Source organism: Embiotoca jacksoni, unplaced genomic scaffold, assembly GCF_022577435.1.
Source record: "Embiotoca jacksoni isolate LCO1_2020_lvr unplaced genomic scaffold, fEmbJac1.0.p SCAF_106, whole genome shotgun sequence".
Lineage (NCBI taxonomy): Eukaryota > Metazoa > Chordata > Actinopteri > Embiotocidae > Embiotoca > Embiotoca jacksoni.
In genome coordinates, this window is record NW_027185237.1 from 279,403 (window position 1) to 294,549 (window position 15,147).

The 15,147-nt window shown below is 44.4% G+C and overlaps 2 protein-coding genes across 3 annotated transcripts; both read left to right on the forward strand.

The window, feature by feature from the left end:
- Positions 1-6: 6 nt before the first annotated feature.
- LOC138214485 (tetratricopeptide repeat protein 24) lies at positions 7-5,976 on the forward strand. Its single transcript, XM_069176152.1, has 14 exons — positions 7-92; positions 889-1,094; positions 2,018-2,311; positions 2,420-2,621; positions 2,695-2,901; positions 3,062-3,190; positions 3,295-3,416; positions 3,528-3,605; positions 4,070-4,140; positions 4,229-4,302; positions 4,433-4,529; positions 4,698-4,726; positions 5,232-5,271; positions 5,358-5,976. Exons 2-14 carry the CDS (start codon positions 906-908, stop codon positions 5,467-5,469), a joined length of 1,644 nt encoding a protein of 547 aa, XP_069032253.1. The 5' UTR covers positions 7-92; positions 889-905; the 3' UTR covers positions 5,470-5,976.
- A 664-nt stretch (positions 5,977-6,640) lies between these two features.
- On the forward strand, positions 6,641-14,757 carry LOC138214776 (gonadotropin-releasing hormone II receptor-like). Of its 2 annotated transcripts, none has more exons than XM_069176576.1 (4): positions 6,641-6,715; positions 9,884-10,424; positions 12,378-12,579; positions 13,293-14,757. In XM_069176576.1, the coding sequence occupies exons 2-4, from the start codon at positions 9,885-9,887 to the stop codon at positions 13,763-13,765; spliced, it is 1,215 nt and encodes a 404-aa protein (XP_069032677.1). In that variant the 5' UTR covers positions 6,641-6,715; position 9,884; the 3' UTR covers positions 13,766-14,757. The 2 variants fall into 2 exon arrangements, with proteins under 2 accessions (XP_069032677.1, XP_069032686.1); XM_069176585.1 differs by having other exon boundaries at positions 13,296-14,757.
- Positions 14,758-15,147: the final 390 nt, after the last annotated feature.

The window sequence follows — 15,147 nt, forward strand, 5'->3', positions numbered from 1 at the left end:
GGTTTAGCTGAGGCGCTAACGTGTTTGTTACAGGTGGACAGGTGTTTAGTTATCAGGTCGGTACCGAGGAGTTTAGTCTTCACCGGGAAGCTGTGAGTGTTTTTCTGTCGAGCTCCTGTTATCAGCTGGTTATCAGCTGGTTATCAGCTGGTTATCAGCAGTTCAGTAATATACAGCAGTGTTATTGTTGTGATCCTGGTTTATTTATTTTGTATATATAAAGTTTTTGTTTTAAATCTGTTTCTAACCCTTTATGATGGCATTAGCTCTGCAAAATAGTCCTGATAAGTTTCAGCTCTTATTTATTTTATTTTTTTAAGATTCAGATTAATTCAGACAAAAAATGTTATAAATAAAATTTGAATATTTACTGTTTTATTTTAAGGTTTGAATAACTGATGAAACTTTAAAGACATATAATATAAAACATTTCATATGAAGATCTACAGGCTCCAGGAGGGATGTTTACATATTAATAAATAACACTTATAACAATTTACAGTGAGCTCAGTATAATGAAATCAATCTGTTTCCAAACACTGAACGATGTGATTCTGCTTCTCAAAAACAACAACAACAACAACAAAAACCATAAATTCCGGTGTAATTCAGTCCATGAGCAGGAGGACTAATCACTCCAGAACAATGTGCTTCCTCCTCCAGCAGAGGGCGCTGTTAGCTTCAGCTGCACCAGCTGACACCCAGCAGGGACACGTGTTCATCTATATAAATACATCTACGGTAATTAAAACGATTGAAGTTGATGATCAGACTCAATATGTTTGTTTTGTCCCCTCGGAGCTGAAGATGTGGTAAGTGATTAATCAATCAGCTCATTGATCATGCAGCCAACCTGACATGATGTTCATGTTCCCTCTGTGTCTGCAGACTCCTGCAGATCCAACATGGCGTCTGATGCCTCCCCTCCAGGCAAAGAGGAGGTGAAGGTGAGGAAGAGGAGGAGCAGGAGGGAGGTGCAGAGGAAGGCGGCGGACATCGAGGGGTCAACGTCTGCAGGTCACAAAGCTCTGCAGGAGGGACGGCCGGAGGACGCGCTGAGCTGCTTCAAGGACGCGGTGAAGGCCGCAGCACAGGTGAGGGGGCGGGGTCAAAGGTCAGCAACAGGTCAGAGTTGAAGGAGCAGCAGTAGTATCAGTACTATTTGTAGAATACCAGTAGTAGTAATAATATTGGTAGTATTATGAGTGTTAGTAGTGAAAGGAGTGGTATTTGTAGTATAACCAGTATTAGTAGTATTAGTAGTAGTATTAGTGATAATATAATTAGTATTAGTAGTAGTAGTAGTATTGATAGTATAATTAGTATTAGTAGTAGTAGTATTATTGATAGTATAATTAGTAGTAGTAGTAGTAGTATTATTGATAGTGTAACTAGTAGTAGTAGTAGTATTGATAGTATAATTAGTATTACTATTAGTAGTATTATTGATAGTATAATTAGTAGTAGTAGTATTATTGATAGTGTAACTAGTATTAGTACTAGTAGTATTATTGACAGTATAATTAATATTAGTAGTATTATTGATAATATAATTAGTAGTAGTAGTAGTAGTAGTATTATTGATAGTATAATTAGTACTAGTAGTATTATTGATAGTGTAACTAGTATTAGTACTAGTAGTATTATTGATAGTATAATTAGTAGTAGTAGTAGTAGTATTATTGATAGTGTAACTAGTATTAGTACTAGTAGTATTATTGATAGTATAATTAGTATTAGTATTAGTAGTATTATTGATAGTATAATTAGTATTAGTAGTAGTAGTATTATTGATAGTGTAACTAGTATTAGTAGTAGTAGTAGTATTATTGATAGTATAATTAGTATTAGTATCAGTAGTATTGTTGATAGTATAATTAGTATTAGTAGTAGTAGTATTATTGATAGTGTAATTAGTATTAGTAGTATTATTGATAGTGTAACTAGTATTAGTAGAGGTCATAACCCTCTGGTTACTGCAGGTACTATATTTCCCATCATGCTCTGCTGCCCTCAGCTGCAGGACTCCCGGGTGCTCCGGGCCTGTTCCTTTAACCTCGGAGCAGCCTACGTGGAGGCGGGCCGACCGCAGAAAGGTCTGGACTTCCTGCGGCAGGCTCAGCCCGGTCCGAAGGCCGATCGCATTCCGGACCTCCAGTTCAACCTGGCCCTGGCCCATAATGCACTGGGGCAAAGCAAAGAAGCATCGACCTTCTTCCTGCAGGCCGCTCAGCTGTACCGGTCGCAGGGGGACGGACGCAGCGAGGGCGACGCCTGCATGGAGATGAGCCGCTGCTACAGCAGGACACAGGTCAGAACCAGAACCTGAACCAGAACCAGAACCTGAACCAGAACCTGAACCAGAATCTGAACCAGAACCTTTGCTGGAACAGGTGTGACAGGTGTTTTTGTGTTACAGGACTGGTCTCTGGCGGTTCAGGGTTTCCTGCGAGCTGCTGAGAGTTACAGAGTGGTGGCCATGTTGGATTCTGCAGCCGCCGCCCTGAAAGAGGCGGGAAGTCACATGATCCAATCAGATCAGTTCAGCCAGGATGATGTCACAGGCGTGCTGTCAGAGTGTCTGAGTTTGACGGACAGCGTCACCGACCCGAGAACTCTTGGTAATCACCTCTAACGAACAGGTCGTCCGACTGACTGATTTTTCCGATCGATAACCTCTCTGCTGTCATTCAGGTGAGCTCTACCTGTCGGTGGGCGTGTCCTACTGCCGGCTCAGGTGTTTCCAGGAGGCGGTGCAGTGTTTCCAGCTGGCTCTGGGCCCCGCAGCTCAGCAGCCCCCCCTGCTTGCCAAAGTGATGCACAACCTGGGAGCCGCCCTCAACTCCGTGGGCCAGTTCACCCCCGCTGTGGGCTACCACAGGCTGGCAGCTGGGCTGTACGGTGAGAGAACACACCTGTCAATCACCTGTCACCCTGACCAATCAGAAACACATCAACAGGACATCCAGTACAATGAAACATCCACGATGCTCCGTATGTTCTCATCATCACACTAAGTGATAACGTATATGTGTGCACATGCGTGTTTGTGTGTGTGCAGGCTCTCTGGGTTGCCGTGGCGACCAGGCTCGGTGTTTCTCTAACCTGGCGTTTGCCTGCGGTCAGCTGGGTGACGAAGAGGAGGCAACAGAGAGCTTCGTCGTCGCTCTGCAGGGATTCAGAGACACCGGTAGCATCAGCAACGTCTGCACGCTGCTGTTTGTATTTGTTTACATTATACCATGTGTTACTTGTGTGTGTGTGTGTGTGTGTGTGCGTTACCTGTGTGTGCAGAGGACCACCTGGCCCAGGTGCAGGTGTGCGAGTCTCTGGCTGAGTGTTACCTGAGGCAGAGGAAGCAGCAGAAGGCGGTTCAGCTCTACAAGCAGGCCCTGAGCGCTCTGTCTCACTGTGAGGTAACAACGGCTGAAGGTTAATGTAGAGAGGTCAAAGGTCAGCGCCAGTCAGATGTTTCACCAACGCTGACATCATTCTGACCAATCACAGCTCACGTTCTTCACTTTCAGGACAGCGGTGGAGTTCAGGATCGACTGGTGGAGCGACTGACCGCAGCTCTGCAGCAGAGTCTGACTGTCAGTCCGCAGGTGTGACCACGACCTCAACAACATTCACCGAACGAACAACCAATCAACCAACCAACCAATCAACCAACCATAGCATTCACAAACAAACAATCAACCAACCAACCAATCAACCAACCACAGCATTCACAAACAAACAATCAACCAATCAACCAACCAATCAACCAACCAACCAATCAACCAACCACAGCATTCACCAAACAAACAATCAACCAACCAACCAATCAACCAACCAACCACAACATTCACAAACAAACAATCAACCAACCAACCAATCAACCAACCAACCAACCAACCAACCAACCACAGCATTCACCAAACAACCAACCAACCAAACAACCACAACATTCACCAAACAAACAACCGACCAACCACAACATTCACCAAACAAACAACCAACCACAACACCATCTAGTTTTACAGCTGATGTTGTTTTAATTAAAAAACACTCCTTTTTCCCGACTCAGAGGCCACGCCCACGCAGACCACGTCCCCTCAGGTCACTCCCACACAGCTCACCTGTTGGACAGCATGCTAGGTAACAGCCACTGTGACACACCTGAACCAGAACGTTCAGAGATCATTGATCAGTTCTGTCCTCATGTACCTGCTCCGCCCCCTCACAGGAAGAGTGACATCACACAGAGTCCAGGTACAGCGGCCAATCAGCAATCAGACGAGCAGAGGGGGCAGGGGCCAGGTGAGTCTCATCTGTTAGAGGTGGAAAACAGACCTGTGTATGTTTTGTTGCTGTGTTTCCATGGTAACACCTGGTTGTCCCCAGCAGCATGATGTCAGATGAGGTGTGTTGACACTTTGTGTGTTAACAGGATCAGATAAACAAGCAGTAGCAGAGCATTGTGGGTCAGCAGGGGGTGGAGCCACTGAAACACCTGAGTACATGACCATGACACCTGGACTGCACAGGTAACACCGGCATTAAATAAATAATTACAGTAGCTCAGTTTTAAATGATCTCATATGGCCGCACCTACCGGTCCACGGGCCTCAGGTGGACCCTGATCCACAGGTTGAGAACCGGTTTTATCTGTAACACACAGCTGTGAACCTGAATGTTTCTTTCTGTGTTTCCAGTTCATTCCAGTCAGACCAGCTGCAGCACAGTAAGTCACCACGACATCATATACCTGATGCACCTGGTGAACACCTGGTGAACACCTGGCGAACACTTGATACACCTGGTGAACACCTGGTGAACACTTGATACACCTGGCGAACACCTGGTGAACACTTGATACACCTGGCGAACACCTGGCGAACACTTGATACACCTGGTGAACACCTGGTGAACACTTGATACACCTGGTGAACACCTGGTGAACACCTGGCGAACACTTGATACACCTGGTGAACACCTGGCGAACACTTGATACACCTGATGAACACCTGGCGAACACCTGGCGAACGCCTGATGAACACCTGATGAACACCTGGTGAACACTTGGTGAACACCTGGTGAACACCTGGTGAACACCTGGCGAACACCTGGCGAACACCTGGTGCACACCTGATACATACCTACATACATACTAACAGAACAGTGTTAGAATTGTCCTTTGAATGTGACAGGAAGTGCAGGTGGTGACATACCTGTGTGTGTGTTTCCAGGTGAGCTGTGGTCAGACAGAGAGAACCCTCACACGGACAGGTGACTGACACCTGTCAATCAAACTTAATTTATATATTTGTTTTTTTTAATCAATCAACCCAAATGTTAATGTTGTTTTCTTTCAGTGACCCCTCGCTGGCTCAGGAGGCAGAGGCCACGCCCACCAGCCCAGGTGACATCAAAGAGGCAACGCCCCTTGTATCCAGATGGCGGTCTCGATTCTGTTCTCTGATGTAGCGGCACTCCCACCTCCTGATTGGACGGTTAACTGATTGCGTACTGATTAAGTGATGATCATCAGTCAGACTGGGCTGAATACAAAAAACTCTGGTTTCCACGGAAACGCTGTCATCAGGAAGGAAACAGTGCTGCTATTATTGGAGTAGTTAAAGATCAGAGACGCTCGGGAGATAATTGGACCTGATCCACATCACAGAGACCTGCAGGTTCTGATCCACATCACAGAGTCTGATCCACATCACAGAGACCTGCAGGTTCTGATCCACATCTCAGAGACCGTGATATCTCAGTAAAGTGAGTCAGAACTGAGGTGTGACTTCCTGCTATGGATCCAGCTGGTTTCTGATGTTTAATTCATCACAGCTTTATTCTGCTGATGCAGCAGTGTGGGTGCAGCGAGTGGGCGGAGCTTTGTGCCGCGGGTGGGCGGGGCTTAGTGCAGACTGCAGGAGGAAACTGAGGACATAAAATCATGAATCTGCTTCAGTCTGAATCTTTTTCTGATTGATACACAAAGAAGAAATAAAATCTCCTTCATCACATTCGGTTCTGAGTCATTTAAACAAACACAAGTGAAGAATTGATTAATTATTGATCAATGAAAACTGAAAAATGTGAAAAGAAAATCAAAAGATTAAAGTACTTTGGATGTAAAAATGTAAATTCACATAAAAGTTGTGATACAGGACGAGAAGGAGTGATTGAATGATTAACCTATTGATTGATTGATTGACTGATTGATTGATTGAGTTAATAATTGATTTCTGTTTAATGTCTCGTATCAGTTTCACCATCAGAGCTCAATCTGCTGTTAAACAGAAAACAGGAGGATTTTCTCAGCAGGAAACTGAACCTGGATCAGCTGCCAACACACACACACACACACGCACACACACACGCACACACACACGCACGCACGCACGCACGCACGCACACACACGCACGCACACATACACACATACACACACACACACACACACACACACACACACACGCCCCTGTAGCTCCTCCTCCGTGCTGCAGTCCGTCTGAAGGTTTCTCTTCAGTTATTTTTTACTGCTCAGTGTTTCAGTTCTGAGTTGCTCCTGCTGCACTGATCCGGATCAGACCAGGTTCTGGAGGTTCCGGAGGTTCTCCTGGGTTCCCCCCCGTGCGTTCCTGAGGTTGTTGGAAAGCAGAGGAAACATGAGAAGGAGAGGAGAACAGAGGAGTCCAACCTGAAGAGGAGAAACGATCTGAGCAGGTAAATACACACAAACCCTTTCACAATAAAAGCCTGAGTGACACCCAGAACCAGAACACGTGTGTGTGTGTGTGTGTGTGTGTGTGTGTGTGTGTGTGTGGGGAACAGCCTGTCTGTGTTTAATATGTTCAGCTGCTGCAGGTTTCCACTTTTGTCTCCAGATGTTTTTGTAGTTTTATCGTTGCCACGGTAACCATGCCATCAGTTTGCTCTGATCTGAGACCAGCTGAAAATGAAGTTATTTGGCTGAAAACTGATCAGTGTTCATCAGAACCTGATCAGAACCTCCCACGCTGTGATTGAACAGCTGATTTGAGGACCAAATGTTGAACAGGTTCTGACAGGATTCTGCAGCGGATCCGATCGGGTCGGACCGATGAGTCTTTCACGACGTTTTCATCGGCTCATTGAGAGTCCTCGGTTACTTTAAACGGAAACAGGAGCAGCTTCGCGTAAATTCTATTCAAGCAAAGGCAAACTGGTTGTCATGGCGATAAGAGTAATAACAACAACAACGCTAACGAGCGGAAACAACTGCGAACAACCGGAGCGAGAAACAGAAAAGAAATTCATGAATAAAAAGTGTCAGATGACGGTTTCAGTTTAAAGTTTCCTGTTTGATTTCAGAGGTGAATGTTGTTGTTTTTGTTTTTTTGTTTGTGTGAACAGCGACTGTTCAAAGATTTGACACTGCTAAAAAGTTACATTTAAAAAATAAATCTTGTTTGTTTGACGTACAAATAATCTTTATCAAATTTAAACGTGTTGAAATATTTCCTTTAAACGCAGCGTGAATAGCGCTTTCATAAACAAAATTCGTGGTTACGTGAGGACACCGTTGCTAGGCAACAGCAACATGAACTTCATTTGGAGGCTAACAACTTTAGCTAGCTAAGTAACAATGAAAAACTCTATGTTAAAAAAATTACAATATATTAACTTAAACATTAACGAAAAAAAGAACTTCCATCTTCTTCACTATTTATAAAAACATCCACAAATACGTCGTAACTCGCATCAAGTTCTCCTGAAATAACAAAGTCTCCGATCATTTGACCCGTTCAGAGCAAACAAACAGCAGAAACCTCACCGGCTAGTTTTGGTTAGATGAAGGGGCGGAGCCTAAAGCTCTGCAGTGACAGAGGTGGAGTTTGCCAGGGTGACATCATGGTATCACACACACACACACACACACACACACACACACACACACACACACACACACACACACAGACACACACACACACACACACGCAGGTCAGGTTACACTACAAAGAGGCCCTCGGTTATCTGTGTGTGTGTGTGTGTGTGTGTGTGTGTGTGTGTGTGTGTGTGTGTGTATTTATTAATATCTTACCAATCAATATTGCATGAATATTGATGTGATTGGTTTGTGTAAACTCCCAGGATGCTTTGCTGCGTTCCGTCTCGGACAGAAACATCTGGACTGACTGCAGGTATTTTGCACTCTCTGTGTTTCTGGGTCCGTCAGAACCGGTTCTGTTTGCAGCCGTGACGTCACCCATTGGTTTGGGAACTCGGAAACTTCAGCAGTCATCATTTTGCTATTTAGTGAGCCAGAAGTGACCATATTTGGATGAGCTGGGGAGGAGCTAGTGGTGGAGCTGACAGACTACATGCGCCGCCCACCCATAACAGAAACTTGACTGCACCTCAGGCCTGTCAATCAAACCAGACACGCCCCCAAAACATAGCTGCGAAAACCTTTACTGACTTTGTATTTCAGGAGTGATGCTTTTTGAATGGGAGTCTATTGGCGCCCCTACTGGCCCTTAATGGTATTACACGTCTGCGTCGCCTTCACTTTTCAGACTCTATGAACATTTTTATAAACTGCTTGTGGTTTGTAAACGTCACTGTGTGAACACAGTTTGTCTCCACGTGACCACAAATACGTATAAATGCTTCCAATATGTCGTTCACCATCAAAAATCCTCTCAGAGCAACGAGAGAAACCGCTTTTATAAAATCATCTACTGCAGAGACGAGAGATGATTTATAATCCAGGTGATGAGGCGGATGCAGCTGTTTCCTGTTGCGTTCGCTCACTGTAACGAGGCAGCAACACCTTTAATATCACCGTCTGAAGAGGAGACGCAGCGATCAGCTGAGCCTGTGATCTTTGTTTGGGCTTTGATAAAGAACAGGAATCAAGCCAAATGAAGCAAAATCAGAACAAGGTCGGCAGTGCCTCGTCGTCATGGTTACAGGTTCCAATGATAGGGTTGTGAACCATCAGGGTTAAAATAGAAACAGGAAATAAACAGCAGTTTTACCAAATTCTTTGCAGAGTGTTCACAGACGATGGTTTTCACAAGTGTTCCTGAGCCCATGCAGTGATTTCCACTCCAGAATAGTGTGTTTTTAATGCAGTGCTGCCTGAGGGCCCGAAGATCACCACCATCCAATGTTGGTTTTCTTTTACCTGTTCCCTCTCCGTATGAACCTTGTTATCGACTCTTAAGCTCTGGGTGAGACATTCATTTTAGATGGAGAAAGGTTCTTATTAACAACGGAAAACAGGATTTTAAAAGGAGTTTAAAAGTTTTTGGTGAACTTAATAAAACAAAACATTAAAAACACAAGATTTCACTTTGTTATTCTGGATTATTGATTACAGATCGATGACCAAGCAGCACTTTGATCCTTTTAAAATGAAATCTTCTCCTGAAAGCATCTGCAGACTTCCTGAAGCAGCTGTATCGTCTTTGGAGAAATTGTCCCCGAACAGGTGAATCAGTTGCCATGGAAACTCCCTCATGGTCCTCCACAGGTCTTTGTGTGCTTTTTAATCTGCGATCTTTTAAAGGGCAGGAAGTCTGCGTCAACAATAAGAGCAGACGGACGGCCGGCTGGGAGATAAACAGGACACGCAGACAGGTGATCTGCGGCGTCCAATCAGAGGTCAGCAGGCGATTCTGCTTCAGTCAAACAGGAAGAGATGAAAGCAGGGAAGACCTGACTGTAAAGCTCACGATCTGCTGACAAAAGCACGCAGCTGTCAACAAACTGTTGGTTTCTCAGCCTGTGGTCCGGGGACCCCAGAGGAGCCGCATCATGACTCAGAGGTGTCCCAAGATGATACAGTGAATCATCACCCACTCACAACCTCTTTCTTCTTCTTCTTCTTCTTCTTCTCCTCTACAGGATGTCAGGTAACTGGTCCATCCTGGGGCTGTCATCGCTGCCCCCGCCCACCACCACGGTAGCCCCGCCTCCTCCCAACACCTCCCAGTATCCCCCCCTCACAGACTGGGAGGCCCCCTCTTTCACCCGCGCCGCTCAGTTCCGAGTCAGCGCCACCTTCGTGCTCTTCCTGTTCGCCGCCTGCAGTAACCTCGCCCTATTGGCCAGCGTGTGGCGTGGGCGTGGCCAGCGGCTGGCGTCCCACCTGCGGCCTCTGATGCTGAGCCTGGCGTCGGCCGACCTGATGATGACGTTCGTGGTGATGCCTCTGGACGCGGTGTGGAACGTGACGGTGCAGTGGCACGGCGGCGACGCGCTCTGCAAGCTGCTCTGCTTCCTGAAGCTCTTCGCCATGCACGCCTCCGCCTTCATCCTCGTCGTCATCAGCCTCGACCGCCAGCACGCCATCCTGCACCCGCTGGACGCTCTGAGCGCACACCGCAGGAACCGACGCATGCTGCTGCTGGCCTGGAGCCTCAGCCTGCTGCTCGCATCACCACAGGTAGATATCAACACAGGTAGATATTAATACAGGTAGATATCAACACAGGTAGATATTAACACAGGTAGATATTAACACAGGTAGATATTAATACAGGTAGATATTAATACAGGTAGATATTAATACAGGTAGATATTAACACAGGTAGATATTAACACAGGTAGATATTAACACAGGTAGATATCAACACAGGTAGATATTAACACAGGTAGATATTAACACAGGTAGATATTAACACAGGTAGATATTAACACAGGTAGATATTAACACAGGTAGATATTAACACAGGTAGATATCAACACAGGTAGATATTAATACAGGTAGATATTAACACAGGTAGATATTAACACAGGTAGATATTAACACAGGTAGATATTAACACAGGTAGATATTAACACAGGTAGATATCAACACAGGTAGATATCAACACAGGTAGATATTAACACAGGTAGATATTAACACAGGTAGATATTAACACAGGTAGATATCAACACAGGTAGATATTAACACAGGTAGATATTAACACAGGTAGATATCAACACAGGTAGATATTAACACAGGTAGATATTAACACAGGTAGATATTAACACAGGTAGATATTAACACAGGTAGATATTAACACAGGTAGATATTAACACAGGTAGATATTAACACAGGTAGATATTAACACAGGTAGATATCAACACAGGTAGATATCAACACAGGTAGATATTAACACAGGTAGATATTAACACAGGTAGATATTAACACAGGTAGATATCAACACAGGTAGATATTAACACAGGTAGATATTAACACAGGTAGATATTAACACAGGTAGATATTAACACAGGTAGATATTAACACAGGTAGATATTAACACAGGTAGATATCAACACAGGTAGATATTAATACAGGTAGATATTAATACAGGTAGATATTAATACAGGTAAATATTAATACAGGTAGATATTAACACAGGTAGATATTAATACAGGTAGATATTAATACAGGTAGATATTAATACAGGTAGATATTAATACAGGTAAATATTAATACAGGTAGATATTAACACAGGTAGATATCAACACAGGTAAATATTAATACAGGTAGATATCAACACAGGTAGATATTAATACAGGTAGATATTAATACAGGTAGATATCAACACAGGTAAATATTAATACAGGTAGATATCAACACAGGTAGATATTAATACAGGTAGATATTAATACAGGTAGATATTAATACAGGTAGATATTAATACAGGTAAATATTAATACAGGTAGATATCGGTAGAGATCCTTTTTGTCTCATCTGGTTTTAAATGAATCTGAATCCTGAAGTAAAAACGTCATCAGCATCAATCATTCTGATCACTGACATGATTATTGATCTCTGAGTCAGACGAGTCGTCGTGTAATAAGACATCAGAGTTTCCCGTGTTGCCGTGTTTCATATCTGCTGAATATTCTGACTTTATATTCTCATGTATGAGATGATAATCAGACCGAAGGACGAGCTGAAGGTCGCCGAGAAGACCGCAGATAAACAGGAATCTATTATCAGACTCCTGCTGGGGCCCCAAAGGGGACAGGAACCGTATGTCTGTCTCTACACCTGTCCAATACTGTCCCGTCTGTCTCTACGCCTGTCCAATACTGTCCTGTCTGTCTCTACACCTGTCCAATACCGTCCCCCGTCTGTCCAGTAGCAGCAGAGACACCCTACAGCTGGTTGCGGGTGCAGTAAGTCCTGCGTCAGCGGACTGAGCGTTAAATCTCTGCAGGAATGTTCTGCTTGCTGACGGACGGATTAAAGCTGCGGGACCTCCTGCTGTTAGCTCGGGCTAACTGCTCAGGAATGCTAACAACAGTGAGAAGCTACCAGCTGGAACAAACTGAGCTCAGACCCGGACTTCAGTGCTGACGGTGATGTTTTATTAAACCGAGTCTGTGTCTCTGTCCCCCCCAGCTGTTTATCTTCAGGACCATCAAGGTGGACTCGGTGGACTTCACTCAGTGTGCGTCTCATGGCAGCTTCAGCCGCCGCTGGCAGGAAACGGTCTACAACATGTTTCACTTCATCACGCTGTACGTCGTTCCCCTGCTGGTGATGAGCTGCTGCTACAGCCGCATCCTGCTGCACATCCACCGGCAGCACCTGAGAAACAAAGGTAACTGCACCTGGAACACACCTGAACTACACCTGTAACACCTGAACTACACCTGTAACACCTGAACTACACCTGTAACACACCTGAACTTCACCTGTAACACCTGAACTTCACCTGTAACACACCTGAACTACACCTGTAACACCTGAACTACACCTGTAACACACCTGAACTACACCTGTAACACACCTGAACTACACCTGTAACACCTGAACTACACTTGTAACACACCTGAACTACACCTGTAACACATCTGAACTACACCTGTAACACCTGAACTACACCGGTAACACCTGAACTACACCTGTAACACCTGAACTTCACCTGTAACACCTGAACTACACTTGTAACACACCTGAACTACACCTGTAACACACCTGAACTACACCTGTAACACCTGAACTACACTTGTAACACACCTGAACTACACCTGTAACACCTGAACTACACCTGTAACACACCTGAACTACGCCTGTAACACCTGAACTACACCTGTAACACCTGAACTACACCTGTAACACACCTGAACTACACCTGTAACACCTGAACTACACCTGTAACACACCTGAACTACACCTGTAACACACCTGAACTACACCAACACCGAGCCGTCATGCATCCACCTGGATCATTGTCCTCTGTGTAGACAATGAAATCATTAAATGACATCATAGACTGTGTGACATCACTGACGTAGCCCCTCCCTCTCTCAGCAGGTGAGTCGTACCTGCGTCGCAGCGGCACCGACATCATCCCGAAGGCTCGGATGAAGACGCTGAAGATGACGGTGGTCATCGTGCTGTCCTTCGTGGTGTGCTGGACTCCATACTACCTGCTGGGGATCTGGTACTGGTTCCAGCCCGACATGCTGCGCGTCACACCTGAGTACGTCCACCACGCCCTCTTTGTGTTCGGGAACCTCAACACCTGCTGCGACCCCGTCATCTACGGCTTCTACACGCCGTCCTTCAGGGCCGATCTCGCCGCCTGCTGCCGCCGGACAAAGAGCAGCAGTGACGCCTCGCCGCGATCTGTGGACCGACTGTCCGCCAGGGAGGCTCCTCACAGCGGGGAGTACGAGCCCCCCCTCCCCCACCTCCAACCGGGCTGCAGCAGAGTGACACCGACCAGTGAGAGGACAGGACAACAGCAACCAATGAGAGGACAGGACTACACCAACCAATAAGAGAACAGGACTACATTGACCAATGAGAAGACAGCACTACACCAACCAATAGGAGGACAAAGCTACACTGAATAATGAGAATACACGGACCAATCAGAAGGCAGGACTACACCAACCAATGAGAGATCAGGACTATAGTGACCAATGGAAAACAGGACAACTCTGACCAATCAGAGGACAGGACTAGACCACGTGATTTGTGTTGTTTGATATTTAAAAGTGCATTTTTGGTTCCACAAGATTTGTGTTTTCAGGTCGTTTCTCAGTCGTAGTTTAATCAGATTTAATCTCAGAGAATAAAGTTTAACACAGTTTAGACTTTTTATTTGTATCTCAGAGCTGGATCACACCTGGATCACACCTAGATCACACCTGGATCACATCTGGATCACACCTGGATCACACCTGAAAAAGTAAAAATGTTATCAATAAAGAAGCTCACGAAGTTTCTACAGAAGGAAATCATGAGTCAACAGTTTTGTGTTTACGAGAGAGAATATTTGACTTTACAAACGAATCAATAATATTCGACCTGGAGAGAAAAATCTGAACACAGAACTGAACAAAAATAAACTTTGCAACAACAATCAGTTTCAAGGTGAACAAACGAGTGCAGACTCTGATTTCTAACTCAATTCAGTTTTATTTGGTTTTTATGTGTCTAAACAGCCGAGAGGAGAACAGACAGAAAAAATATCTTTCAGACGGTGAAACATGGAAACAAAACAAAAAAAATAAAATAAAGAGTTCATTCCCAAAAACACTGAAACCTGGAAAAAACGACCTGGAACACATTCAAGATGTTTTCTAACCAAACTCAATGTAAATTTTGTCTAATTTTACGTGTTTAGGCGTATAAATCTGGCTTTCAGATCAAAACTCTTTACGTTTCTGTCGTCTTCCATCTGTTCTGCTCGGTTTCTTAAAAAAAAAAAAAAAAAAAAAAAAAAGCATTTTAAAGCTTTGGGGTGCCTTTTATTAATTTTTTTTATGACACAATGAAAATAAAATATTTTAAAGAGAAAAGAAATCGGTAACATTAAAGCATCACTTTTCTCATTGGTTCTAGCCTTCGGTCGCTACGATCTCTACGTTTTAGTTTCTACGGCGTGTCGACAGCAGGAAGTAGGCGGAGTTTAAACTAACGACAATAAAACAATCAGCTTTTATACAAAATAACAGTGAGCAGCTGTAGCGCTGATGTCACACGTATGGCTTATTGTTTATTATGGCTTATCGTTTATTATGGCTTATTGTTTATTATGGCTTATTGTTTATTATGGCTTATTGTTTGTTATGGCTTATTGTTTATTATGGCTTATTGTTTATTATGGCTTATTGTTTATTATGGCTTATCGTTTATTATGGCTTATTGTTTATTA

Coding starts and splice junctions, on each gene's coding strand:
- LOC138214776 (XM_069176576.1), top strand. CDS start 9,885: ATGTCAGGTAACTGGTCCATCCTGGGGCTGTCATCGCTGCCCCCGCCC. Junction 10,425..12,377: donor TGCTGCTCGCATCACCACAG/GTAGATATCAAC, acceptor TGTCCCCCCCAG/CTGTTTATCTTCAGGACCAT. Junction 12,580..13,292: donor GCAGCACCTGAGAAACAAAG/GTAACTGCACCT, acceptor TCCCTCTCTCAG/CAGGTGAGTCGTACCTGCGT.
- LOC138214485 (XM_069176152.1), top strand. CDS start 906: ATGGCGTCTGATGCCTCCCCTCCAGGCAAAGAGGAGGTGAAGGTGAGG. Junction 4,727..5,231: donor GTCAGACCAGCTGCAGCACA/GTAAGTCACCAC, acceptor GTGTGTTTCCAG/GTGAGCTGTGGTCAGACAGA. Junction 5,272..5,357: donor GAGAACCCTCACACGGACAG/GTGACTGACACC, acceptor GTTTTCTTTCAG/TGACCCCTCGCTGGCTCAGG.